At 49.9% G+C, this 15675-nt stretch overlaps 1 protein-coding gene across 7 annotated transcripts in view; it reads right to left on the bottom strand.

Moving 5' to 3' along the window:
• Nucleotides 1-1116: 1116 nt before the first annotated feature.
• The window catches only part of NHSL1 (NHS like 1), a 220115-nt gene continuing 205556 nt past the window's right edge, over nt 1117-15675 (bottom strand). For all 7 annotated transcript variants that reach the window (XM_045843027.1, XM_045843024.1, XM_045843022.1 and 4 more), the window contains 3 exons: nt 8610-11816; nt 7972-8098; nt 1117-3888 (listed from right to left, as the gene is read on the bottom strand). In XM_045843027.1, coding sequence (XP_045698983.1) covers nt 3168-3888; nt 7972-8098; nt 8610-11816 — 4055 coding nt within the window. In that variant the 3' untranslated portion in view covers nt 1117-3167. The remainder of the gene's footprint in view (nt 3889-7971; nt 8099-8609; nt 11817-15675) is intronic.

Here is a 15675-nt window from a genome sequence, read left to right on the forward strand (position 1 = left end):
ATAAAGAGGTTTTTTCTTCACTGCTGACCTAAGGACTACAGACTGCTCTAGTCCTGGCTCTGTGCACACAGGCCGGCCTGTGCGGGAGGCGGTTTAGGCAGCACTGAAAGAGGCTGCATCACAGTGAGTGTGAGCCGCTTACTACAGAGAAACAGACCTCAAGAGTCAGAACCACGCTTTATTTAAAACCACCCCCCCAAAATATCCTAATATCTGCCCCAGTATATGACCCTGTTGTGCTCATTTCACGACAGAATCTCAGCAACATAAATAATTACTCACATTCCTTTAATGTACTGGAAACACCCTGGGACAGAACCCGGGAAGCCCATGCCGGGCTTCGCCCACCCTCCCCGGTGCCCACCAGGGCTGCGTGTGGTGCCGGTGGGTGGGGGGCGGGGGTAAGACGGAGATACAGAGACACCCGCCTTCCCTTCCTTCCCACTGTGACTCTCCCAACACACATGCTCATCCCCACACGAGACGCAGTGGTTTCAGCCAACACTTCAGAAACAGGAGGGCAGAAGTCAGACCCAAGTTGGGGCTGCTCCCAGTGGGCAGGCCAAACGGGCACGTTTCTCTCCCAACTTTTAGAAAAAAAAATAAAGTGGAAATCCCTTAGGCCCGGGGCTTCTGTCTAGGACTATCTGGCACTCCTAGTCTCCGGGTATAAGGAAGGGTTGCAAAGTCTACCCTCACGGCGTTTTTAAATATCGTGCGATGGTAACAGCGGCGAGCCCCACACAGGGGGATACGGCCACAGAGCGAAAGAGGCCGTGCGGGTCAGGAATGCGTCTATGCTCTCGTCTCCCCGCACTCCATCCATGCCTGGGGAAATTCCTGCATCTCTCCAAATGACGTCATTTAAACTGTGGGTCAATACATTATCTGTATTTTATTCGGAAGTCCGTAAGGGCGTTATGTCAAGTTGTTTTCCGGACGTCCTCTTAGATGGCGCCATCCTCAGCGCCTCCCTGGGGCCCCACCTCCCACAGACCTTCTGGCCCCCACCGCTGTTCCTCTACACCCGGCAACGCACTCAACAGCTCTGCGCCAGGAGACCTACCTCATTGTTCAAAAGTGCGCGTACAAACAGGAAGAAATAACGCTCAAACATTTACTTTACAATTGTTTTTATTCAAAGCAAATTGAAAAACCTAATATATTTTTTCCTTTAAAAATGTTTTTTTAAAAATAGTTTTATCATTAGTTTTGACATTGCTTATTTTACCTTTGACATATATAATTTGTACATTATGTTAAAGTTTTCTGACAGCCATGTACATTCTAGTATTTTCTAGGTAGCTATGAGATTTCATATTCAAAAGCCAACACCACTTTTCTAAAATTTAGAAGAAAAAAAAATCCTCGTTCCCAATGTAGTAGACACTTGCTCCCAAAAAGTTAAAAAAAAAGTCCTTTGCTCGTGGCCAAATGTCAGGTCTTGATTTCTGGTTGTGTGAAAAGAACTGTTTTGTTTTCTTCAGAGAACGGAAGGAGCCTTACTTCTTTAGATTTGCTTTTTGTCTTAAAGACGTGCCTGAAATGGATATCTCAAGTTTTACTGCACAAACCTCATCATGACTCGGCCTGTGCTGTCCAACTTTTAGGTGAGATTTTCACGCTGGAAAAGACGACGACAGGCAGGGACGTGACCCGAGATCCTCAGGACTGCCGTCTCGGGTCCTTCTGACGAAGACCACTCGGGTTTTACTCACCAGTAAATCAAGGACGTGGCCATTGGGAGGGGGTGGGGGAAGGGGTCACCAGAATATGACATAAAAATAAATACTTTACAGGCTTTTTCCCATGTCTAAAAGTGTTAACATTCTAACCAAAGAAGATTAGAAGGTAATTACCTAACTCAATTATATTTATAAAAAAATATAAAAACACACAAACCAAATGATGCAAAAAATCTTTTAAATCTAAAAACTCATTTCCCAGGGCTAATTCGTAGCCAAGCCCTGCCAATGTTTACCAGTTCATGAAACTAAAGAGCTTTTCAGCATTTTCGTCAAAGTCTGGTGATATCCGAGATTCTGATAACCCTTCTCGGCGAAGACACAATCCTGCAGGCGGTTCAAGGAGAAACAGCCAGAACTTTCTCTTTGGTGTCACCAAAAGGATATCCAAAAGTTAGCAAATGTTGACATTTCAAGTGATAAGAAATTGCCAAATGGAAGTTTAAACTCTGGTTAAAAAAAACACGGTTATAAAAGGAAACGCTCCGCCCACAGTTCTATAGTGCAAGTTTTCAATTTTAACTCTAAAAAATAATTTCATTTACTAAGCAGGAAACAAATCCCAGCAGTGTATCACCTTCCCCTCCGCCTTCTCCCCTCCCCCGCCCCCTCTGCGTGTGCCCACGTTCAGCTCGGTTCTCAGAGGCCCCCTCCGCTCCAGGAGGATCCACGTGAGAAATGACCCACCGTTCCAAAACCCGGGCTACAAGCTGCGCGCCTGTGGCTGCACAGCCGCAGGCTCCCGGTGACAGCGTCGCCACAGCCGCATGTCATTTTTACAAAAAAGGAGCAAAGCCTTTTTCCCGGGGAAAAAAAGTACCTGAACCGGTTAGTCACTCAGCCCTTCCCCAGCCTTCCGGGCTCACCAGAAAGCACACCGGTGCGTGTGCCCTCGTGTTCTGTGCACTCAGACCAGCCAATCTAGCACCTCTTTCTCAGAAGCAATGGTCTTCTCCTTCCTTCTGGAACACACTCATTTCCGTCAACAGACGTTTAAAGCCATCACCTCCTAGTCCAGAAGCCTCCATTACTCCACCTAGCTTAACTCTTTTTTCTTCACATATCTGTTATGTGTGTGTGTGTGTGTATTTTTTAACATAAAGAGTATTCAAAATGCGCACACACATACCTGTTCACTGCCCCCCCCCACCCCCCAGCATTTAGAAAAAAAAAATCTTCCCCAGGAAGCACTTTCAGAAGTTAAGCTTCTACTTGCTCTTAAGCCACAGGGCAAGTGCCAAGTGAGTCCTAAGCAGCCCTCACCCACCGCGGGCATGGAGGGACCCGGGCCCACAGCACACACACGGAGTGGGAGCCCGGGGCAGGCGGTGAAGGGCCCCCTCCGGCCTCCTAGAGAGACGTGTTGTGCACCCGCCCCCCCACCATCTGGGAGACCCCGTTCTTGCTCCTAACTCTCTGCCCTCAGAGCACCTCCCTCGGTTCCGACGGATCCCTGCCCTCGGTACTGGCCGTCCCATCTGCGGGGCCGGAAGCCTGTGCCCGCAGCAAGGCGGTGGGCTCCCCGCCACAGAGCAGGCTGCCCTCGTCCATTTCATCCCCCTCCAGCCCACCCAGCGAACAGCCCCTTGCAGCGCCCAGGGCGTGGCGCGCCCTGCCGTCCGCGGGCTCCAAGGCCTCCCCTTCGCCTTCAGAGATGACGGTCATCGGGCTGCTCTGGATGCGGTTCCGCATGCTGTACCTGCTGCTGGCGGCAGAGGGCGGCGTTCGACTGCGGCCGTACCTGGGGCCGGAAAAGGACAGACTCCGAGGCATCAAGCCTTCGTTCTTAGCCCATTCCTCCTGGGCCCTTCTGTTCTTGTTTGGGGAACAGCTGGACGGGCTGTCGGGAGTGTCTGGAGAAGGCTCCGACCTCGACCTCTGGAATCTGGGGTCTGTGTTCTTGAGCATCTCCGCGGCGGACATGCGGGCGCTGGCGTCTGACCGACTGCCCTTCTTCAGCAGCAGAGCTTTGAAGTTGTCGCTGCTGGTGCTGCTCTTGCGCACGCTCCTCTGGATCGATCCCACCTGCTTCGGGGAGGCCAGGCTGGGGGCGGCACTGGTGGGCGTCACCGGCGGGGAGGGAGAATGGTTTCGGGCGTGGTCGTCGTCCGAATCTTTGCGGCCGAGGACTTTCCTCTTGGATCTGAGATTTAGCAACATTAAGAGAAAGGTTAATTCCCCATGGGCCACTGGATTTCAGCCCCAGCCACCCCGCTTATCTCACCGCCCATTCGGGTCCCCGTGTATTATTCTTACCACGTGAACCTCCCAACGTTCGTGCAAAGGCAGTTCCTCTGACTGCCCCGTGCGCCCAGGGCCCATCGGTAATTATTTCCATTCTTCTTTCAGCTCCACCCTTCCTGGGTTATTTTGAAACAAATCTCAGTTGTCATACTAACTTATTTAGGGTAGGGCCATCTCTAAAGCTTTTAATAACTGCCATTTTTATCAAGTCTCCGACAGCGGACTGGTCCCGAGTGCACTGCACGGTGCTGGCCCGCCTTCCTTCCCACTTCTCCTTTTTGTTTGGTGCCGGCGCTGAACGGGCCTAACAGACAAGCCAACGGCCCCTCTGCCGAGAGAGGCCCCACCCAGGTTCTAGAACAACTGCACAAGAGCGTGACGTAAAACCAGGCTTCCTTGGCTCTTACTGGGCCGTATGTGGACTCCCAGAAGTCCCACCATGCAGGAGACAAAGGTGCGCCTCCCACACCAGGCCTCCTCCTTGACTGACCTCGGAGACCCTCCAGCTGATCACGCAAACATGAGGGACACGGGTGGAGGGTGAAAGAGGAGGGGCCTTCAGAGGAAGTGAAATGCTTGGGGGGGGGCGGGGGGCATTTCACGGTCCGGGTCTGCGAGAACCTGCCTGTTCTGTGTGGTTGCTGCTGAGTGTGAACCAGAAATAATGAGGCAGATGAGCCGAGCGGCCCCTCACTGGTCTTCTCATAACAACCACGCAGTGTGTGAGGAACCCCTTGGCGAAGTGCAGGTGGCCTTGCCCTACAAACCCAGCACATCTGAGGACATAAAGCTGTGGTGTCTCTTTTTCTGCTGTATGATTCTAGAACACGCAGCAGGGAAAGACTGGGAGGATGCTACCTGTGCACACAGTGTAAATGTGAAATCTGAGCACTCCCAACTTTGAGCTGAGCGGCCTTGGACCAGATCTCATCTCTACCTCTCCTCGGGCCCCATGCTTGTAAAATGGGGGTGGTGATACGAGTCTCCCAGGTTTGTGAGGATTCAGTCTGATCAAGAGCCCCGGGATCCACGTGGACCTGGGTTCCACCCCCCTGCTGCGGTGTCCTTGCTCTGTCAGACACAGAGCAGGTGCTGAGTAACCCCCTGAGTGCCATTTAGGAAAATATAATTTTCCCTTCTTGCCACCAGGCCAGGCTTCAGTGCAGTTTTTCTGTGCCCACCCAGCAAGGCACAGGGAAGGGTGGGCTATGATGGCTGTCCTGGGCTTGGTGCTCCCAGGGACCTCTCCCTGCTGCTAGCCAACAAGAAGCCACCAAAGCCAAAGACAGAAAGTAAGGACCCAATTCGGAAGCTGAAGGGTGGCCAGACCTGATGCAGCAGCAGCCCCTTTGGGAGTACGGAGCCTGGCCTGGGACAGTTTGGTCCAGTGGTCCTGCCCAGCTGTCAGTAAATGCCACGCTGCAGAGTAGCTAAGGAGTGACGACCAGAAACCACAGAAACAACCACCGTGCCGACTTCTGAGCCGGAAAAGACTTCAGATGGGTGGGTCTGAGCAGAGAAGGGACCCGAGTGGAGCATGAAGCCACGCAGCTGAACACAAGAACGGGGACCCGATGGAGCGTCCCCCATTCACAGCACAGGGCCTCACGGCTCGCGCAGCTGCTCATCTTACTTCTGCAGCGCTCGTCTGTGGCACAGTTTCTGTCTGGTTTTCCAATGGGAAGGCATGCTGACTGCCACTCAGCAGGCCACAGCTCCGCCCCATCGAAGCCACAGCCTTTTATTGTCGACTTAGAATTAAGAGGAGAGGTGGGAATTCATAAAACTATTATTGTTTTTTCAAGAGCAGCTGCCCCTAAAACGAGAATTAAATCTGAACATTCCAATTCTTTGTGTGCATGTATGTTTGTATGTGTGTGCACGCACACACGCACATGCACTGTGTGTGTGTTTAAAGGAGATGGCTGTAAAAAGGACTTAAACAGTTAACTCCGGCTTGAAAACTAATTACTTCAATAAATATAAAAACTTCACACCTCAACTGGTGCTCTACATTTTCCATCTGGCTTTGAATCTGAAGTGAATTAATTTGCATTATAAAATTTGAAAGCTCTGTTTCAATTTAGATATTCTTTATTTTATAGTATTAGCTTAGGTACGGAAGGGGACATGAAACAAAGCCCTAGAAATCCCAAACTCCAGGTGGATTTTCATTGCGTCTGCAATGTTATCAGTGCCAGACAGAATTAACGCCGGCACGCGCCCTGGCTCCCGCTCTGCAGCCCGGTCCTACTCAGCCTGTGCTGCCACCAGGCGCTCACCCGGTAACACAGGCTGGCCCCTTTCCGCATCTGCTGTAGATGTGATTATAATTATGCTCTAGATAGAATTCTCTAGTAGGAGAAGCCACACATTTCTCAGTGCCTTAAGAGGAATGCTAAAATAAACTACAGAAGCGATCTGGGGCACGTTTTGGGAAAAGCACATAGTAATTCGGGCCACAACACTCGGGTTTCTCACCGAGACCGAGAGTTCTGAGCACAGAGCGACCAGGCGGCGTGCCCTCCCGGGCACTGCCGCATAAGCGTGCGCGCCTGCATGCTGGGCCATCCAGCGCGCTCCGCGCTGCATGGAAGACGTCGAGACTGGGAAGAATTTCCGAACAGTTAAATACCAATTGGTTTCATTTAACTCGGAAAATATTTATTGAGTGCCTGCCTGTCTAGAATGTTTAGAGTTAGAAACAGCTGTATAAACCTGTAGAAATGCCACTGAAGTTGGTTTCAAAGGATACAGCATTTTTTGTTTCCCTATTTCGAGATATAATTTGATTAACTAGCTACCTTTTTATTCCTAATGAGATCAAGTAAAACAGGCAATATTAAAGGGGCAGTGTTTTGCACATCTTTTGGGATAGTATACCAATACTAGAGCTAAGAGGTAAGAAATACCATTCTTCACAAACACCTTAATCTGCCAGCTTGGTTTTTTCCCCCCGAGACATGTTGGTGGGTTGCGTGAGGAATTTCAGGAGGGGAGAGCGCATGCTTTTCGTGTCATGCAACAAACAGTTTTTGTTATATTCCAAGAACTGGGAAAACAGTCACGACACAAGGTTATTTACACAATCAAATGATTTTTACAGGGTTTTTTGCTTCAGAAGGGGAGAAGGGGGACTTTGGTTCAGGGCAACAGAAGACTTTGGGAGCATTAGGGCATCTGTCAGAGTTATCTGCAAATACTGTGGTAGAGACGTCTAGAAGGAAGTGAAGGTTTGTAGAGAAAGCACTTGCACACACACTGTCTGATCAGCTCTCACCATGTCACTGCTGTGAGGGTGCAGGGTTATCCACAGAAGAAATGAGGCAAAAATGAAGCTTCAGTGTTAAATCCTATTCCCTTAAGGTGACCACAAGTAAAAAGTGCATCAGTTCACTGGCAGTTACTCTGAAAATTTTATTCTGTTGTTGTACATCAATAACCTCTGCTGCCACTAGATGGCACTAGCAGCATACAGTAACAAGCGGATTTAACTCCTTTCGCTCCTGCTTAAAAAAGATTTATTGAAACACTGAAGTAGCCCAAAAAATTGCACCATAAAATCCTGGGTTTTCTGTAAAATAATAATACACCTTTAGGAAAGGTCCTTTCCTGTAGAGCTAGTCTGCAGCCACAGATCACAGCATCCTCGCCCTGGACGGGGGCTGCTCTGACCCTACTCCTAAAACACCCTGTGACAGGATGGACACTCGGCACTTCTCGCCAGCAGGAACGGTGCCGACCAGGAGGCATCTGAGCCTCTGCTCCCCACGTCATCATAAAAATCAGGGGAACAAAGCAAAACAGATACTGGGAATCAGAGGAAGTAAAAATATAGGAATACTCTAAAACAGATCGATAATCAAGTTCATGAAACCTAACTGGGTGGCCAAAGAAACCTCAAGAAAGAAAAGAAAATTTGAGGAAGCACTTGGAAAGGGGGACGCCTACAGCAGGTGAAAACAGGAGGAGTTTTAGATACCTGTGAATAGCTGCGAAGAGGTCTTCCGTGGTCCGGGGTCTGCTGGGGGTCATCGCCTCATCACTCCCTTCTTCCTTAAGGAAGTCCTCTGAGGAAGAGAGGGCTGAGTCCGTCTCCGGAGCCCCGGCTATGGAGAAGCAAGCAAGCAAACACACGATTTCACAAGCGACTTGAATTTCAGCCTTTAGCCAAGCTCCCAGGTCTTCGCTGTCATTCCTGACAACGTGACACCCACAGGGACAGGCAGTCGGGTCTGCAGTTCGATATTTCACAAAGATGGGGGAGCATGATAGCCAAAGCTCATTCTTTCCGTTCAGGTCTGGAACTCTAAGGAAGCTCTTAAATTGTGTTCTAACATTTCCCTGCCGCTCTCCAGAAGGGAGATTATTCATTGCTATTTAATACCCAGCTTGCTGCAGACCCCGCCCCCACCCCTCTATTTTCTGCCCTTCTGTAAGCTCTACCCTTAGATCTAGATTTTTAAACAATTTTTCATGAAATGCCAAGTTGGTAGCCTAGATGTGAGGCAGCGCAGGAAACCCACAGACAGCTGGCTTTCCCGTGAATGCGCACCAGCCCTGTTTGCCTCAGCCATGTGGATGGGGTTGGAGGGGAACGAGAGAGCAAGCCAGACTCACGCCCTGGGTCCTGCAGAGTCCGACAGCTCTCCACGCTGTCCCCGCTGGGCTCGGTGCCTGGCTCCTCCTGCTCAGGGACTGGCGAGGCATCGGGCTGCACCACGGGGACACTGGCGTCCACTCTGCCTGGGGATGTGGATTCTGCAGCTCCTCCCTCAAGAACCGAGCTGCTGGAGCCGGTCTCATCAGAACCGGCCTCGGATGCACAACTCTCTCTGGCCTCTCCCTTCGTGGGGCTGGGCGCTGCTTCGCTCACGTTCTGTGCTGGCTCCGCTGTGAAATCTTTCTGCGGAGGTGGCACCACCAGGAACAGTTTGGGCTTCTTGGAAATGGGGGGCGGCTTCCTGCTGGGCGAAGGTCCAGGGGCCGTCTGCTGTGGGGTGGGCCTGGGTCCAGCCTCTGCCGCCCCAGGGCCGCCCGGGCTGCAGCCATGCTCGGCCGCTCTGTCCTGGTGACCCTGGCTCATGATCTTGGCGGGAGTCGGCAGCGAGCTTGTTACGGAGGCAGACTGGCTTTCACTCTCCATTTCATTTATGCTATTTCGGGATTTCAGGAGAGCAGATGGCTTTAAATGATACTGGGGCACAACTGGAGTTCGTTTTTCCTGAGACGCTTGTTCATGAAACAGTGCTCCCTCGGTTCCCGAGTTCTTCTTCACCGGCCTCAACTGTACCATCTGCAATGCTTCCGTGGTGATGAGGGGCCCGGGGGGTCTGCCGCCCTCCTGCTTGGTCCCAGGCTGTCTAAAGGCCTCCTGGGAGGAGTCTGGCTGGCTAGACTTTTTGAAAGAAGGCCTAGCATCTTTCATCAGGCTAGGGTCCAGGGGTGGGGCAGGCGGGGGAACCAAGGAGGGTAAAGACTGTGGGGGGGACAGCACAGGGGCATGGCCCAGAGTGGGGCTACAGGCTGGGGAGGGAGGAGAAAAGCACATGTCAGCAGAAGGACAGAAGGGAATAAGAACTTCTGGTGGTGGAGGGGGGAAAAGAGGAGACTGAGGCAGAGGAGAGCCCTCGGGGGAATCTGCTGAAGGCGGGGGAGGAGGGAGAGGAGGAGACCTGTCGGCAGGACAAGGAGACGGAAGAGGCGGGAGAGGAGGAACGGCAGGGAGAGAGGCCGGCACCGCGTCCAGCTTCTTCACGGTTCCACTCCCTTCTGTGGACGTGTTAGAAGAAAGGGACGTGGACGATGAGGAGATGGATACGGAAGACACCAGAGAGGACTTCCTTTCCGGCACCTTGGGCTTGGTCTTTCCCTTCCCGTTGGCTGGTGACATTGATTTCAAAAACACAGGCACAGGGGTGAGTGTCGTGGGCGTATTCGACTGGCTGGAATACCCACTGGACGGAGAAGTGACTCGATGCGACTTCTCCGGTGACGTGATCTTTGGTTTGACTGAGCCACCAGGCCCCGGGGGCACGGCGGCCCTGGAGCCCTCTGGGACGTGGCGGGCTGGCCCATTGCCAGTTGGCGCCCCACTGCAGGCTGGCCAGCCCCCGCCGGGGTTCCCAGGGTCTTCTTGCAGGCCTGTGCAGTCAATGTAGTAACCCCAAGGGTCCGTGTACTCGGACTTAACACTGCTCGTGTCGCTCGGTGACGGGGTGACCCCGCACAGGGAGGAGACGTTGGGCGTGGTGGCGGAAGTCATGCTGCTGCCCGCACTCACCGTGCTCTGGCTGCGGGAGCGGGGCAGCCAGGGCTCCTCCAGGTCACTGCAGGGGCTCTGGGAGGGTGACAGGCCGCCCTTGCCCGGGAGGTTCAGCTGCAGCGAGTAGTGCAGTGAGGCAATCAGGCTCTCGTTGAGCACCTGCCCGTTGGTCTGGGCACTCTTCTTGGGGATCCTGCGCAGGGAGTCCGTCCGAGAGGGTGGCAGAGGAGGCTTCTTTGCTTTCTTCAAAGAGATGTTTCGAGAAAGAGATCTGTCATGGCAATTTGACCGGTCCCCTTGGTTCTTCTGAGTTCTTCCTTCAAACACATTGACCACGCTGTGCCTGGGGTTCCCAAAGCCATTGCTGCTGCCGCCCAGACTCCCAGCCCCGGGTGCAGCGTCGCTGTGCACAGACGTGTAGTAGCCATCGTGGTCCTCTGAGTACAGGGACCTGGCGTCGTCTCTGTTGGACGTCTGGTCCAAACTGCAGCTGCTCATGTTGCTCACAGGAGTGCAGTCACCAGGAGTGGCCAGGTGAGGCTTCAGTGGGGAGGCCCGCCCGCTCCCTGAGGCGCTGTATTCCCAGGGCTCCACGCCATGCCCCCGGCCTCCTGAATAACTGGACTCACTCTTGCCATCCACATCCTGCGGGGCCGCTGGGAAGCTCAGGCTCTTTCTACAGTTATAGGCCATGGCTTGGGGCCCATTGTCCTGATGCGCTGGGGCATTCAGAGAGACTGCCGCATCACAGAGGGACAACAGTGTGGCTCTCCTGGGGGAACGGGGGCCCAGGGCCTGTGAAACAACGGTGGAGTGACCTTCATTCCAGTTGCCACTGGGAGACCACCGGTCATCTGTACCAGAGTGCCTGGGGAGGAGTCGGTCCCTAGATTTTATCTTCATGTATGTCGGGGAGCTGGTCATTTTACTGTCCAGCTGCCCTGAACTCTGAGCGGTGTGGATGACAATCACTTCCGACGAGGAGGAGAGGGTGGCATTGGGGATGATGCTGGTGGAGCAGGTCCCATGAGGGGACACCACACATGCCGGGCCTGTCCTGTTTTCACTCTCCAAGTGTCTCAGCTCCTGGGACTTGGGCCTCAAGAGGGTTCCGGTCCTACAGGCACCTGCTAACCGTCCTATGTTTTCATCTGCTTGGAGGTTAGCCCTCTGGTAGGGGAACACGCCGTCCAGGTCTCCCGCGAACTGGGGCTCCAGAGACTGCACGCTGGCCCTGGCGCCGGAACGCGGGAGGCTGTGGAAGCCAGCGTCGCTGCTGAGGCGGGAGGGGAACACGATGCCCGCAGAATCGCTCAGCACGGACATGTTCCCTGAGGAGCCCGAGAGGTGGCTCATCTGGGCAGCAATGCCTTGACCCTTCTGCGCCCTGATTCTTCTCATCGAAGGGGGCACAACCTTGACTTCCTCGGTCTGACAGCTGCAGTCCCTGGTTTCAGAGCGCTGCCCGGCAGACCGATGGCTGTCGAGCCTTCCTAGTGTCGAGTAGTGGTCTGGAGCGTACACCGAGTGACCACCACCATCATCGTGGCCAGTGCCCGCGGCTGAAGATGAAGCAGAAAGAGGCTTGTTACCTGAAGATCAGTACCTTAGTCGATCACCTGTGCCCTCACCTCCTCCTGGCTCTGCCGGGCTTCAAAACAAACAAAACAAAACAAAACAAACAACACTTCTCTATTTGAAATAGTTTTTTTTTCTCCTGTAGGCACATAAGTAAGAGTTTAAATAGCCAGCAATAGCTCCCAAAGTAAAAACCCTTACTATGAGTTTCATGTACTTCTCTTAATTGGTCTTCAAATCCTCCTATAGACTAAGTGCTGCATATGGAATTCTCAAGTACTCCCTCCGAGATCAAGGCTGAGTGCTCTGTGGAAGGTGTACTTTCAGGTCACCTCCTTTCAGTGAAGATTTCGAGGCGGCCTGTCACCTACCAACCAGGTGCCTGCAGAGAGAATCTGTCAAGCAGGGACTGCCTTCCCTGAAGACAGATGAATGTGGTAGTTCAATAACAGGGCCGCAAAGGCAGCATTTATGAAGGGTATTGGTACGACATAGTGCTCATTACATTAATTTCTATGTCAGAAGGAAATCCTAAGAAAAGTGATTTACAGGCCCATCTGTGTCTCAAACATTTCATTATCCATCTCAAGCCATCGTCATCTGTCTGTCAGTGACATTCAAAATTCAACGGCAATCTGTTGTGTTCTGGTAGGGAAAAGCAGCAGGGACTGATCCAGTGAACGTTTTCTCAAATTAGGGCTATTCATTTCTTAGAGCCTTACAGCTAAACCGAGAATACTATGTTTAAAAAAGAATAAAGCACGAGGAAAGCCAAACAGCAAAGTTGGTAAGAAAACACCTTAGGTGTTGACAGCAGATTTCAAGCTCACCTAAGAAAGAAGAGAAGCTTTAAACAAAATCACGAGGTCAAGAACCTACTCACAATGTACAGAGAAAAAAATCAGTTCATGCATAGCCATCGTCAGGACAAATTAAGTCTTGAAAACTAGTAGCGAAGCCACAGCATGGGCTTGGCCGGGCGACCCACCAGCGTCACTGGGCACCTGCCCAGGCCCCCGGTGACACTGGTGGGGAGTGGATTCTGGAGAACTCCCTCCATACCCCACACAATCCCCGGCTGGATCTAAAGCCTCGTGCTCATCCACATAGCGAACATGTTCTTGATATAAACCGCAAGGAGACGTCACCCTGGGGTGGGGGAGAGGCCCAGTGAGCCCTTTCCTTCACTGTACTTGTATTCCTATCCAATGGAACCTATTTCCTCCCCCTTCCCCTCAGCCAAGGAGCCACTCACTAAAGACACCCCCTACACACACATACACACGAAGTTCTCCCTCAGAGAGAGGGGCAGCAGGCAAAAGGACAAGAGTAGAAGAAAAATCCACTCTGAGGAAAGAAAAGACAAAAGGTACTCATTTTGCCATTTGGTAGTTTAGAAGGTGGGAGGCTGACTTTGTGGCTGTATCAGTTTGTACCAGTTTGATTCCAAACATTCAAGATGCATCATTCCACTCGACACTGGGTTTTTATCTTTTTCTTTCAGAACTGTGGTAGTTTTTGCACGGAGTCCATGGTAGATTTTTAACTGTCTCTGAGGGCTGAAAACAATGTCCTGATTCTCTCAGGTAACAATTTTGAATGTGAAACCATTCCGGGCTTCTGAAAATGGGAATATAGCCATTTTTCCACCATCTATGGACCAGCACAAATTTCTTACTAAAATAACAGTATTTTTCTAAAGATTTTTTTAAAAATTGGTAATGTTCTAATTTTTAAGATTTTTATTTATTTATTTTTAGAGGGGGAAAGGAGGGAGAAAGAGAGGGAGAAACATTAATGTGTTGTTGCCTCCTGCACGCCCCCTACTGGGGACCTGGCCCACAACTCAGGCATGTGCCCTGACTGGGAATTGAAACAGGGACCCTTTGGTTCACAAGCTGGTGCTCAATCCACTGAGCCCCACCAGTCAGGGCTAAAGACCTTTAAAAATGGGAAAACATATGTTTCACACAGGGACCACCAAAATTCAAACAGATCTTCCAATATTTTCATAGTACAAAAAGTGTCACAATATTACAGATACAGATGCTATATTGATTAGAATTGAAGAACAAAAACAGACTACAAAAAGAGAAGTATAAACAAATATAAACCACTCAGATGCTGCTAAAACTTTTGATGGGATTTATCTGACTTTAAAATCTAATGTAAAGAAATAATTATACATATATTTCTTTTACAAGAGATTTTCAGTTCTTAAAGAACACATAGTCAAAGAGAGAAATCGAGCCCTGGCCGAGTGGCTCAGTTGTTTGGAGAATCATCCCATAACCAAAGGTTGCAGGTTCAATCCCTGGTCAGGGCACATACATACCATGGATTATTCAGACCATAAGACACACCTAGGTTTTAGAGGAGGAAAATAGGAAAAAAAAATTTGAACCAAAAAATGTGGTAAATATTTCATAACATAAATAACGTAATATTTCACCAATATAAATGTAAACAGAACTCAACAGCAGCATGAACAACCATTATTCCCCCCAAATTGGCAGGGGAAATGCATCTTATAGTCCAAAAATACGGTAGGTTGTGGGTTTGATCCTCAGTCAGGGCACTTATAGGAGGCACTCAACCAATGTTTTCTCTCTCTGTCTCTCAACTTAATATATCCTTAGGTAAGGATTTTTTTTAAATACCTCCCCCCCAAAAACGAGAAATCTACAAGTTAATTTATTTAAGGTTTATATAGGATTTTCTGAAAGTCTTAACAACACCTGTAACTAATATTGTATGTCAATTATAATTGAAAAATAAATTTTAAAAAGTACTTCAGGTCTTTGTACAAACTATCAAAATTATTCAGAAGGGGATTCCTTTAAATGAGGCTTTTCTGCTTGGGAAACATACTGAGATAAGTTCCAGATGCAGCCAAATATAATTATATACCAACAAAATAACCCTATCTAAGTCTGAAAAAATGAAACCTCACAAAAGGGCAACAGGGTGTTCAAAGAGGTTTCTCTGTATGTTAAAAATAATAGGATTAAAAATCAAAATTTTATCTGACTCATTTCAATGGAAGGAAACAAGTTATCAGTCATCAAATATACTTTGGAAGTAAACAGAAAATAGCATAACCTTGATTTTAAAGTGTTTGTTAGCTAGTCTCTAGAGTCTACTACTTAGGGGTTTTGAAGTAAAAGCTGCATATAATTAAGCATAATATAACACTAATTCTGGAAACACATCTGGTTAGATTTCTAAAAACCCAAGCCCTGGCAACTTGGACAGTGTTTAGTGGGCAGGGCGCATCCAGAGAATGTTTTTTCCTTTAGATAATCATTTCCTTTTTAAAATCTAGTTTATTTGACTCAGCCATAAAACCCTATGCTTTATATCTAGAGAAGACTTCTTTTTGCAGGTAATATGACACATTTCTATTTCTGGCACTCAACTGTTAGGTAGCACAAAGTTTCCAAACTAGATAACTTACGAGCACAAAATATCAGGAGAAAAGTCAACCTGAAGTCCTAAAATGAATGAAAGAAAATGATGATCAAATTTATTCCCCTAAACTTTTCAGTATTTTAATGTTATTTTCCCTTATTCTATCCACCAATCCTTCCAACGAGTCTGTCCATAAAACGAGAGTGCTGTCTAATGGCCCTTTTTTCCGCAGCCAAGCTGGAGCTCTGACACAGCTGTCTCAGCTGACCTCCAGCCTCGATCCAGGCCCTGTCACTGCACAGTGACGTCGACTGCCTCACATCTGGCAAGGATCACAACGCAGATGCTATGGGAAAAGCTCTTTTCTTTCCTCAAGCTTCAGTAGTGGTTCCATGTCACGTGCCAAAGAGAAATAAGCATGAGCTCCAGGGG

Source organism: Phyllostomus hastatus, unplaced genomic scaffold (genome assembly GCF_019186645.2).
Source record: "Phyllostomus hastatus isolate PE091 unplaced genomic scaffold, TTU_PhHast_1.1 phas_contig_40, whole genome shotgun sequence".
NCBI classification, from domain to species: domain Eukaryota; kingdom Metazoa; phylum Chordata; class Mammalia; order Chiroptera; family Phyllostomidae; genus Phyllostomus; species Phyllostomus hastatus.